The 12,188-nt window shown below is 45.7% G+C and overlaps 1 protein-coding gene across 3 annotated transcripts in view; it reads right to left on the bottom strand.

Moving 5' to 3' along the window:
- Positions 1-11,196, bottom strand: part of ARHGEF6 (Rac/Cdc42 guanine nucleotide exchange factor 6) — a 95,665-nt gene extending 84,469 nt beyond the window's left edge. Inside the window, exons 1-2 of one of the 3 annotated variants that reach the window (XM_040627801.1) lie at positions 10,683-11,196; positions 9,408-9,491 (exon numbers count right to left, since the gene is read on the bottom strand). In XM_040627801.1, the coding sequence (XP_040483735.1) occupies positions 9,408-9,491; positions 10,683-10,847 (249 nt within the window). In that variant the 5' untranslated portion in view covers positions 10,848-11,196. Of the gene's footprint in view, positions 1-1,182; positions 1,204-9,407; positions 9,492-10,682 lie in introns of those variants that run through there. The other 2 variants (XM_040627794.1, XM_040627804.1) reach the window with 2 other exon arrangements.
- Positions 11,197-12,188: the final 992 nt, after the last annotated feature.

The raw sequence follows: 12,188 nt of genomic DNA on the forward strand, positions 1-12,188 counted from the left end.
TCCAATCACCAACCACCACCACCCCCGGAGACTGAGAACTCTCTGATATTAACCGCTTCGAGCACACCCAGCCTGAAGCTCACTTATGTAAGAAGGGACTGCAGCACCGCCTGGCATGTAGCATAATACTTTGCTTAAGAGAAATCCTTGGAAATGCCTCAGCTGAAGTACAAGGACAGGCCCAGGCCTTAACGTTTTGGAGAGAGGTGCTCTCAGTCACAGAACACCAGAACTGTGGCTGGAGCAAATGATGTCATCCAAGCTCCTCTTACCATAGTCAATGTCAAAATTAAGATAGGAAGTTCAAGGACAAATTGTGGGCTTTCCATGCAAATAAAAGTTAGAAAAGCAGTTTGGACCTTAGAATTGTGCTGTTAAAATTGTTAATACTTTACAGAACATCAACTGAAATTTATCCTATTCTGTGATGGGGGGGTTACGTGAAGCTTTTATTCAAAAAACCATAAGTTGCATAGGCAAATATATTCCCTTATTCCATTTGTATTCCCACTACACATTAAGAAAAGAAAAAAAATCATGTGAGTCACCCCTATAGCCCAAAACAATAACAAACCAAAAATAAAAATAAGATTTTTGAAGAGACAGAGATAAACTCAAGGGCTCTCCACTCTAGAGCTAAGAAACGAAATAGCTCAAATACCTGTTGGGTTCCTAAATGACTGGAAAATAAAAACTCGAAATTAACTACGGGCACGTTGGTACACCTTGCGGAGTACAGATCTTCCCCCATCCACAACCCTTTCCTGCGACAGACCTGTGTACTCGACGCCCAAAATATCCCCAAATGTGCGGATGCCGGGGACTGAGGGGGTGGGGGCGAAGCATCAAATTAGTATCGAAAATAGTACTGTTGACTCCTGTCCTGGTTCCGGGGGAAAGAAGGAATCCTGTTCGCTGCAAAGCCGGCGGCCAGAGCCGGACAACTCACCCCTAAGTTTGGCGCGTCCACGCTCGGCGCCCTCGGCCCCCGCTCCCCCCCCACCCCGGCCCCCGGGATCCCACGGCAGTGCCAGGCCCTGGCCGAGCACCGACCACGCGGCTGGGGCTGCGAGCCACGGCAGGGGGAGGAAGGGCGGCTCCTCTGCATCCCGGGTCCTTCGGCACCACCCTGGCCCTCGCATTCTCCCCTTCCCGTGACCCCCTCGCCCCCAGGCAGGTCACCTGGCTCGGCCGCTGCCCGCTGCTCCTCCCGCTGCTCGCTCGCTCGCTCCGGCCGCGCCGCCCCGCCGCCGCCACCTCCTGGAAGCGGCTCGCCCTCGCGAGTCACGGGGCCGGCGAGCGGGCGGGCGAGCCCGTGCCAAGGCTGCGGGAACCGTGCACCCCAGCCGGAGCTGGGACCCTGCCCTGAGCGCGGCCGCCACCGGAGCGAAACTGGAGAGCTGGGCTCGGCTCGCCCGGGCGGGGAGGGGCGGCTGCAACTTTGCTCCTGAACGCGGGCGAGGAGGGGGCGCCCGTCTCCAAACTCCGTGCCGCGCCCGCCACCTCTACAGCCTAAGGATTTTCTTTATGCCCTTTTTTTTTTTTTTTAAATCTAAAGGGAAGCCAGATTCTTGTCCTCAAGTTCTTGCTGCCAGGGCCGTGCGGCTTGGCGGGCGGAGGAGCGCGGCGCCGAGCGGGGTGCGGGAGACGCGCCCGCGGGGCGCGCTGGCGGCGAGCCGGGCCAGGGCGCGCGGGGCGGCGGCGGGCGGGAGCGGCTGCCCGGGGACCCCGCCGGGCCGCGCGCGCTGGCCCCTCTGGGCCCGGAGCCAGAGCCCGGCAGGGAGAGCGGCCTGGAGGGACCGGGCCAGCGGTGGGGAAGCGGTGACCCGGACCTGGATCGCCGAAGTAGGAACTGGAAGTGACAGCGGCAGGGCAGAGCAGCAGCCGCCACCGCCGCCGCCCGGGTAGCCGTGGCAGCGGCACAAGCCGCGGTGGAGCGGCCGCGGCCACACTGCGCATGCTGCTGCCGCCGGCTCCCGCCGAGCCCCGGGCCGCTGGCGCCTGGCCTGCCGCCCGCCACTGCCAGAGCCTCAGGAGGGAATCCCGGCCTCGCGGACTAGCCCTGCCTGGTGGCCCGCTTTCTCCTGCCACTCCCCGACTGGAACCCCCAGCTCCGTGCCCAGCTGCCGAGACAGCGAGAAAGGAAGCGCTCCTCCGCGGCCCTCCACATCCGTCCCTTCCCCAACTATCCTGGATGTCCTTCCCCGGCTCTTTGATAACAGGACCCCAGGCAGAGGGGCCTGTTAGGAGCGTAAAAAGGTTCTTGATAGATGGGGGATATTTACCGCCTTATTGAAGTCCAGTTTTTACAGAAATACGATGCAGTCGGTAAAAGCTTAGGATGGCCAGAGCTCTGGGTGTCAGTCAGTGTAACTCAGGGAAATTCCATTAGAAGTGTCAGATTTGCTCAATAGAGAAAAAAAAAAACACCTTACCGAAATCCTTAGTCTTCCCACTAGCACAAATTGAGCAGCTAAATATACAAAGCTCTACCCAGAAGAAACTCATGGAATCCGGCCAGTTAAAAACAGAGTGTCCAACAGTTCGACATTACCAGTCCCTACTCTAGTCTCCTCTTTCACAGATGAATCAACCGAGGCCTGGGGGGGGTGTCTCTGGCTTCACACAGGTGGCAGACTTGGCCTTGAAGGAGGGTCTCACTGATACCCATTACAGCTACTGGTTAGTTACCTGAAGAAGGTAACTAACTAGAAGTCAGTTAGCTGACTTCACGCCTCAATCCTTCAAGATGGTTCTGCTCTCCTAGAGCTGGAGCTCTCTTATGGGAGATTTAGCCTTGACTCTTGGTCATTTGTAGATCTGTCTTCCTTCCAGAACTGCCTTTGTGCAGAGCAGCCCCTGGGAAATGGCAAACCGTCCATCCCACAGGCCCCACTTTGGGGATGGCACCCATGCTGTTCCAGTGACAAGGCAGATGGAGTGACTCAGGGAGACAGGAGGCAGTGAGGGGGTGGGGGCAAAGAAAAGCCATACTGATACCAGCTGGTACTGGAAAGAGATAGAGAGAGAAAAGGAAGAAGGGAGGGGGGAGAAAGAGAGAGAGACAGAAGCACTAATTGAGTCTCATAGACATTCAATGAAATCCTTCATGAGCAAAACATCTTTTTATAAAAGTAGGCTTGGCCCAGGAGCAGAGTAGGAGATAGTAGGGTATCCCCGGCAGTGGGCTGGTAGTAAAGGTGGCAGGGGACGAAGCAGGAGTACCACCTGGGGACGAGGCCAGGAGAGCACCGGGGCTGTAGCCAGAACAGTGTAGTCAAAGAGATATCACCCAGGCCACTCTCAACTGATCAGAAGAACTCTATCTGTCCCTCCTCTTCCCAAGTTCAAAGGCAGCACGAAAACAAAACTACCACGGCTAGAATAGTGTTGTCAGAGGACTTCCCGGTCACATTAGTGACACTCTACCTAGACATGAGGGGTTTTGCATATGTTGTAGAAGATTTTCTCTTGAGGCCTGAGGGTCCTCCCTGCCTTCTCCATTCTGTAAACAAATAAAAAAGACAGAGTTGGTTCACAGAAAAGGAAATACAAATGGACTATAAAGGGGTCAGAAGATGTTCAAACTCACTAGGAATCATGAACCTCAAATTACAGTGGTAAACGAAATACCATTTTCACCTAACGTTTTAGCAAACATGAAAGATAAATAATACCCAGTGCTGCCAGAGACATGAGGAAGAAGGCACTTCCTACTCTACTGGTGGGAGTAGAGCTTCAGAGAGCAGTTTTGTAGGGGATCTGAGAATATATATCAAATTCTGACACAGTAATTTCATTTCTATGAAGAAAAATTCTTCAAGAACAATCATAGATGTACACAAATCTATCTCTATGTGCACATACAAGCACATGACCCACTGGGATTTATCCCAGCAATGCAAGATTGATCTAACATAAGAAAATGAATCAAAGTAATACAACAAGTCAAGATAATAAAGGAGAAAAACCAATGGTCATCTTAACAGATACAGAGAAAGCATTTGACAAAACCCAGCACCCTTTCAGGACCAAAATACCCTCAAAAACTAGGACTAGAAATGAACCCTTCAATCTGATAAAGGGTATATCTATGGAAAATCCACAGCTACCATCCTACTTAATGGTGAAAGACTAAAAGCTTCCCCCTAAGATTAAGAACAATGCTAGGATGTCCACTTTAATCACTTCTATTCAACATTGGACTGAAGGTTCTAACCAGGCAAATTAAGCAAGAAAATGAAAAAAATGCATCTAGATTGGAAAGGAAGAAGTAAAACTATCTCTATGCACAGATGACATGATCTTGTACAAGAAATCCATAAGGAATCCAAAAAACCATTAGAACTAATGAATAAGTTCAGCAAAGTTGAAGAATACCAGATCAGTATGCAAACATCAATTGTATTTCTATACACTTGCAATGAACAATCCAAATATGACATTAAGAAAACAATTCCACTTACAATAGCATCAAAAGGAATACAATTCTTTGAAATAGACTGAACCAAGGAAGTATACAATGTACACACTAGAAACTACAAAACATTGTTGAGTGAAATTTTAAAAGACCCAAATAAGTAGAAAGACATCCTGTGTTCATGGATCAGAAGACTTAATATTGTTAGGATGGCAATACTCCCCAAAGCCATCTACAGATTGAACACAATCCCTATCAAAATGCCAGCTGGGTTTTTTGGGTGTTTTTTTTTTTTTTTTTTTTTTTTTTTTGTCTTTTTGTTTTTGTGGAAATGGACAGGCTGATCCTAAAATCCATATGGGCACCCAAGGGATCCAGAATAGCCAAAATGATTTTGAAAATGAAGAACAAATTTGGGAGACTCATGCTTCCTGATTTGAAAACTTAATACACAGCTACATTAATTGACTGAGTGGGGGAAAGAAGAGTCTTTTCAACAAATAGTGTTTAAGAGAATGAATTTGGTGGGTGCCCGGGTGGCTCATTTGGTTAAGCATCTGACTTTGCCTCAGGTCATGATCTCAGGGTCCTGGGATTGAGCCCCATGTGGGGCTCTGCACTCAGTGGGGAGTCTGCTTGTCCCTCTGCCCCTCCTCCCGCTTGTGCTCTCTCTCTCAAATAAAGAAAATCTTTTAAAAAGAGAGAATGAATTTGGACTCCTACCTCACACCATATACAAAAATTAACTCAAAATGACTCAAAGACCTAAATGTAAGAGCTAAAACTATAACACTCTTTTTTTTAAATTATGTTCAGTTAGCCACTGTATAGTACATCATTAGTTTTTGATGTAGGGTTCAATGATTCATTAGTTGCCTATCACACCCAGTGCTCATCACACTCTTAGAAGAAAACATAAGTATAAAGCTACATGACCTTGCATTAGACAATGGTTTTTTAGACATGATACTCAAAACACAAGCAACAACAACAAAAATAGGTCAATTTGACTTTGTCAATTGTTTTTAAAGATTTTATTTATTCATTTGACAGACAGAAACAGCGAGAGAGGGAACACAAGCAAGGGGAGTGTGAGAGGGAGAAGCAGGTTTCCCGCCCAGCAGGGAGCCCAAATGTGGGGCTCGATCCCAGGACCCTTGGATCATGACCTGAGCTGAAGGCAGATGCTTAACGGCTGAGCCACCCAGGCGCCCATGACTTCATCAAATTTAAAAAAATTCTGTGTTTCAAAAGATACTATCAAAGTTGGGGAGGTACTTTAGAGAGTGTTTTGTTTCTTAGATGTTTCAGCAGACCTCCCTGACCAGTTACTAGTTGTGTGATCTTCTAGAGACCCCAGGACGACACTACAGCCATATGAGAACACAAAGATGGAGGTCCCTTGGAGAGGCCCACTAGCTACCCAGAGGTTCGGAAGGCAGCTCTTTAATGGGGCTGCGGTGCCCCACAGCCAGTACTCAAGATGTCACTATGCTTTCATTTTTCTGCATTTCCCAACTGACCCTTTCAAGCTGCCACTTTTTCTTTAGATAAATACTAGTGTGTTCTGGGGGCGCCTGGGTGGCTCAGTTCGTTAAGCCTCTGACTGTTGATTTCAGCTCAGGTCATGATCTCAGGGTCTTGAGATCAAGCACCCCCCCTCCCCCCTCCCCCCCCCATAGGGCTTCATGTTCAGCAGGGAGTTCTGCTTGAGATTCTCTCTCTCCCTCTGCCCCTCCCCCCCACTTGCACTCTCTCTCATGCCCACTCTCTCACTCTCTCTCTCACATAAGTAAATAAAATCTTAAAAAAGTCAAACTCGACAAAAACAGTACAATGGTGGTTACCATGGGATGGAAAGATGGGGAGATAAAAATTGATATTGTTTAAGGGCACAAACTTGCAATGAGTATAAAATAAGCCACAGTGATCTAATGCCCGGCATACTATTGAATACAGACAACAATATTGTACTAGTATTACGTGATGTGATAAATATCACTGTGATGGCAATCATACTACAATATATAGATATAGCAAAGTAACATGTTATACACCTTAAGCTAACATGTCATAGGTCTAATATATTCAATTAAAAAATTAATTTTAAAAACTTTGTAGATATTTGTGTCTCAGTTGTGTCCTAGCTGCCTGGGAGCTTGAGACTGGGTGGTCAGTGTTCCTGGCTCTGGGGTGCATTATCTCATTTGATCCTTAAAACAATCCTATGCAGTACATATTATTAATGTCTCCACTATACAGATGAGGAAACTGAAACAGAGAGAGGCCAAGTAACTTTTCCCAGAGTCCACAGTCAGTAACCAAGCCAAGACTCTAACCCAAGTCTGTCAAACTAGAGAACGTTCTGTGTTGAGCCATGGAGCCAGATACTGCCTTGTTCCAATACACCCGACAATGGTCAGGCCAGCCTCAATGATCAAAGAGAGACAAAAATATGCCCAGTGCCTTCCATTCAAGAAATGAAAATTAGCATATACTTCTCAGGAAGATTTGTATCCAAAGTGGGTGAAAATATTTTAAGCATTGGTACTTAAAGGAGTAAGCATTAGTTATCAGAAAAATCCACTTTTGTGAAACGACTTATTCTCCCACAGTGCTAGACCCAGGAGGTGTTTCTGTATCATCTAGTATTCTTAGAACTGCAAAGAAGCTCAGGATACCTTCTGGCAGCTTCGTAGTGCAGAAATCATTGGCAACCTCACCATGTTTTTATTTGTCAGATAAAAAAGAAAATACCATGATCTGTTCCACAGTAGACATTATTCTAGAAGATATATGGAGAAGTCTCGGGCTACACCTTCCTCAAAAGCCACACACACACACACACACACACACACACACACGTGCCCATGCAGACACACAGCTAACAGTGGGCAAGAGGGACACCTGGAATAAAATATTCTGAGACAACTATAGCCTGATGCTGTAGCTAACTTTAGGAAAAATTCTGAAGCAAGCAAGTTTATCTGGGGCAAAGCGACTTGTATTACTACTACTACTAATAGCTACCACTTGGAGAATACTTAATATGTGCCAGGCACTCTTCTGGGGACATGAATTCATTGACCTCTTATACCAATCTTATGAGATAGGTGCTGTTATCATTCCCATTTAATAGGTGGGGAGACTGAGGCACAGTCACAGAACATGCCCAAGGTCACAAAGCTACTACTGAGAGAGAACTGAGATTTTGAACCCAAGCAATCTAGCATCAGAGTCCATGATCAACGCACTACTCATATTTCTCCACAAATAATACTGCTAAAACGTGTCTATACTTATGTCCTTGGTTCTCTGCTGAGCACTATACATACACTGTCTCATAGATCTTTTTCAGGTCGAAGCTCTTAGCTCTAAATTATTATGTAGTATCACATTTGATCCTTAAAACAACCCCATGAGGTAGCAATTATTGTGTCCATTTTACAGATCAAAACACTGAGGCAAATACCTGAAGAAAACAACACGAATTTAAAAAGATATGCACCCGTACATACGTTCATTAAAGCATTATTTGCAATAGCTAAGATATGGAATTAGCCCAAGTGTCCATCGATAGGTGAATGGACAGAGATGTCATCTATATTCTCAACCACAAAAACAAAACAAAACAAAACAATGAAATCTTCCCATTTGTGACAACATGAATGGACCCAGAGGGTATTACGCTAAGTGAAGTCAGACAAAGATCATTACCATGTGATTTCACTCATATGTGGAATCTAAAAAACAAAACCAAACAAAGCAGAAACAGACTCATGAATACAGAGAACAAACCCAGAGGGGAGGGGACTGAGGGGTAAATGGGTGAAGGGGACCAAGAGGCACAGACGTCTTACAAAGTAAGGCACGGGAATGACAAGTACAGCATAGGGAATACAGTCAATAATATTGCAGGGGCGCCTGGGTGACTCAGTCAGTTAGATGGCCGACTCTTGACTTCGGCTCAGGCCATGATGTCAGGGTCCTGGCATCAAGCCCCATGTCAAGCCCATCGTCAAGCCCCCATCAGGCTCTGTGCTTGGTGGGGAGCCTACTTCAGGCTTCTCTCTCTCCCTCTGTCTCTCCCCCCCAACTCTCTCTGTCTCAATAAATAAATCTTCAAAAAAATAATATTGTAGTGACGCTGTGTAGTGGCCAACGGTAGCTACACTTACTGCGGTGAGCATTGTGTAATGTATGGAATTGTTGAATCACCACACTGTACATCCGAAACTAAGGTAATATAATATGTCAACTATACTTCAATTTTAAAAACCTACAATCTTTTTTAAATGAATGTATAAGACTTCAGCATCATTTGGATGTACTATAATTTATTTGACTATTCCCCTAATGCTAGATACTGATGTTGTTTCCATGGTTTTTCCTTCTGCAAATAAAGATGTCACACACACACACACACACACACACACACACACACTGAGGAACAGAGAAGTAATTTGACACTCAGACAAAAGTATCACCTCCTTTCCAGCAATACTCCCATATGTACTCTAAGGATCCACAGAATATAAAATAATGCAATGTAATTTAATACACAATTTCTATCACAGGGCCAGGTTCTCCGGGCTTTTCAAGGCCTCTGTTCTAAAGTGTTAATGGGGAAAAGTGACAATATACTTTCCTCTCTTCCCAACTCAGGGGTATTACCGTGACCCCCTAGAGCAGCCAGTACCTGCTAGCAGGGTAAGCTCCGCATACAACCTCTGTCACCGGAAGCCTGCTTTCAGGGCTCGGATGCTGTATTCAAAGATATCCTATTCTGAGTTTTGATTTCGTTTGGTTTCTTTGCTTTTGGCACTGGCTTCTGGAAAAGACAAACTACCAAGCCACCCCTGGAGACCACCAGTCTTAACCATGGTTTCCATAAACTGCTACCCCTGTTTAACAGTCGAAATCAACCCAGTACTTGTAGTACAACACCATCCTCGCCAGCGGGGCAAGGCACCCCAGGTGGGCTTACCTCCACCTGCAGGGTCGCACATCCTTTCAGGAAGTCAGCGATGTTGCTGAGGCAGTCAGCTTCGGTCTGGGGCTCCGCACAGTACTAGAGAAACACAGTCAGATGTCACTCGGACACTGTCATCCCATGCCAAGCACACCATAGTCCCCATGCTCTGATAACTAGATAGGTAGGCTTTTTAAGGCAGGGGGCCACATTGCTGTCAAGCCAGGAAGAGAAATAACCACTGGAGGAAGTGATGTAACAGTCTAAACGGTCGGTCTATTTCAAATGTCACCAAACTTTCAGTCCCAAACCATCTATCTCTACTGACAAACATTTTTTAGCCTTCTGCCAAAGAGTGGGGGTAGCGAATTGGATCCAGACTGGTTTTTGAGCTTGGTTCTTGCTTTTAATCTATTACCTTGCTCCCTCCTCCCCATGAGAATGTATGAAAATCCTGTCCTCCCGTTTACTGCTTGCTACATTTGGTTACAGTTCTGTATGCTGTACTACCGCCTTAGCACTGTTTTTTCAAGTTTAAGGAAACTTACAAGTAAATCAATTTGCTCAATAAAAATACAAACCGGTTCAAGAAGGCAAAAGAACTCACGTTATGCTCACAGTCACGTCCCCTGCTAACCTTAAGAAAATAGCTGTAGGATTCAAACTTTAAACTTACTTAGAGTGCCTACTTTAGAAATTATCCATCTTCGTGATCACAGCTTTCCAACATTAAAACTTTTGGCTTTTTAGAAGAAGAGTAAGGTTAGTTTCACTTTGAACACATGTTGCATTCAAAACATATATCTGGTTTCTATTGTTTTAACAAACCTTTTCTGACATTTTGGATTATTTCTCCTGGTTGCCTCTGTTTCAAAGGATATTTTATTTCTTTGAGGAGAAAATCGACATTGATTTTAGCCAAACTGTCAATACACACCATCAATATCTGTTATAGATCATCCCATTATTACACAGACTCATATACACCCCAAGTTCAAAATATGCCCTTGGTCCACGTATCCCTATGACAGAGCAAACAATATGGGTATTTTCTCCTTGTCCCCTGGCACCAACGGTGTATCATGGTTATATTTGGGGGCCAACTGCTAGAGGATAACCTTTCATTTTCTGAGTTCTTCAAACGACAAAAACAATAAGAGAGAATGCCAAACTCTCAGGAAGAGATTCAAGTGGGAGAGTCCCATGACCCGGGCAACAGAACATCGCAAGGGCTACATTATTGCTGCTCTGGTGGTAAGCAATCCCAAAGAGACTGCCCATTTCCCTTACCTTTTCTAGAGAGCCAGGCCTAAGTCTGTTGAGCAGTTTGCAGAGCACTACCCCATTCTTCAGCGAGGACTTCAAGAACTCCTCCGGATCACAGATGGTCTTTTTGGGGGAATCTAAAACTCCCAAGGATATAAGCCATGTCACGATTCTCTCTTCTGGATTCATCGCTGAGGACTGTATGCTCTGCACAGCTCCCTGGGGCAGCTGCAAGGACTAAGCCACATCCGTAATTGCATCTGCTACTGCCTTCCGTTTTTCTGAGTTCTCTCCTGGGGCTTGCAGAGCAAAGCGTTTCGACAACTTTTCTTAGATAACAGTGGAACCCACTCAAACTACAGGATCTTAAAGCCACAGAGATCACACTTGGAAGATGTAGAAATAGAAGAAATAAAAATCCTTGGATAATGCTGGGTTTCTTTTTCCAAACCTGCAAAACAAATTCATTAGGATTTAAAAAAGAAGAAGAAGAAGAAGAAGAAACAAACACCACCCCCCCAAAAAAAAACCCAACAGTGCAAGAGGCTGTAAAGGAAGGAAGTGCGGAGGATGCTGGGGAGGGAGGAGAGAGAAGGAAGCAAGTGCTCTTGGAAAACAGAGGGGACCTTGGAAATGAGACACTCATGGGCCAGTCTGTGAAAACACTGTCAATAAATAGTCTAGCCCCAGTGAAAATCTGGCTTCTGTCAGGAGGAAGATGCCAACTGGCTGTTTAGTCAGACAGATCTGAGCCTCGTGGGGAAGGTAGTCTGAGAAAATTCTTCCAAGAAATGGCCACATGTCCTCATCCTGTCTCACAGAGATGGTGTGTTATGATCATTCCTTGTAGAACACCTTGAATTGCATGGTGATAACGTGCCAAGCAAATGAAGACTGTGCCTTCTGTCAGCCAATCACTGTGTATAAGCAGCAGCTAGAAGAATGGCATTTTACTTTGCAGCCAAAAATCTATGTTTAGGGAAATAGGCTAAGGATAACATCTGACATCCTGTTTACTTGCATTCTTTAGCAATTCTTTTTCTGGACCTGGTTCCACGACATAATCCAGCTGCAGTACCCCTAGCAAAGGCGCAGACACAGTCCCATGAGTGGGTACAAAACCCTTGAAAACAGAACTTTCAAGAACAAAAGAGCGCTTGTCCTCTCTCTATACTAGTCTGGAAAGTTGATGCTTCCCCAACAAGAAACACTTTGCATTAAAAATGATGCTCTGAAAAAAACAAACCTGGTCTATAACAAGAGATCTTGTTATTCTCAAACATTTCCACAACCAGTTGAAATAGTCATACTATGGGGAAATGTATGAGGAGACCAATGTGAACAGCATAGCCTTAAACTGGCAAATGCATGGTCCTCCCCATTAGTCACTGCCCCTCCTCACGCACGGGATCCTGCTAAGCTTCCAAATCCTTCTCAACACAGCTTTAAACATATACTACCAAATAATCAGCTTAGATAATCCTGCTAAATGTTTTCAAAGCTTCCCCTTCTTGCCCTGTTCCTAACACT

The sequence above is a fragment of the Ursus maritimus genome (assembly GCF_017311325.1).
Source record: "Ursus maritimus isolate PB19 chromosome X unlocalized genomic scaffold, ASM1731132v1 scaffold_X1, whole genome shotgun sequence".
NCBI lineage: Eukaryota > Metazoa > Chordata > Mammalia > Carnivora > Ursidae > Ursus > Ursus maritimus.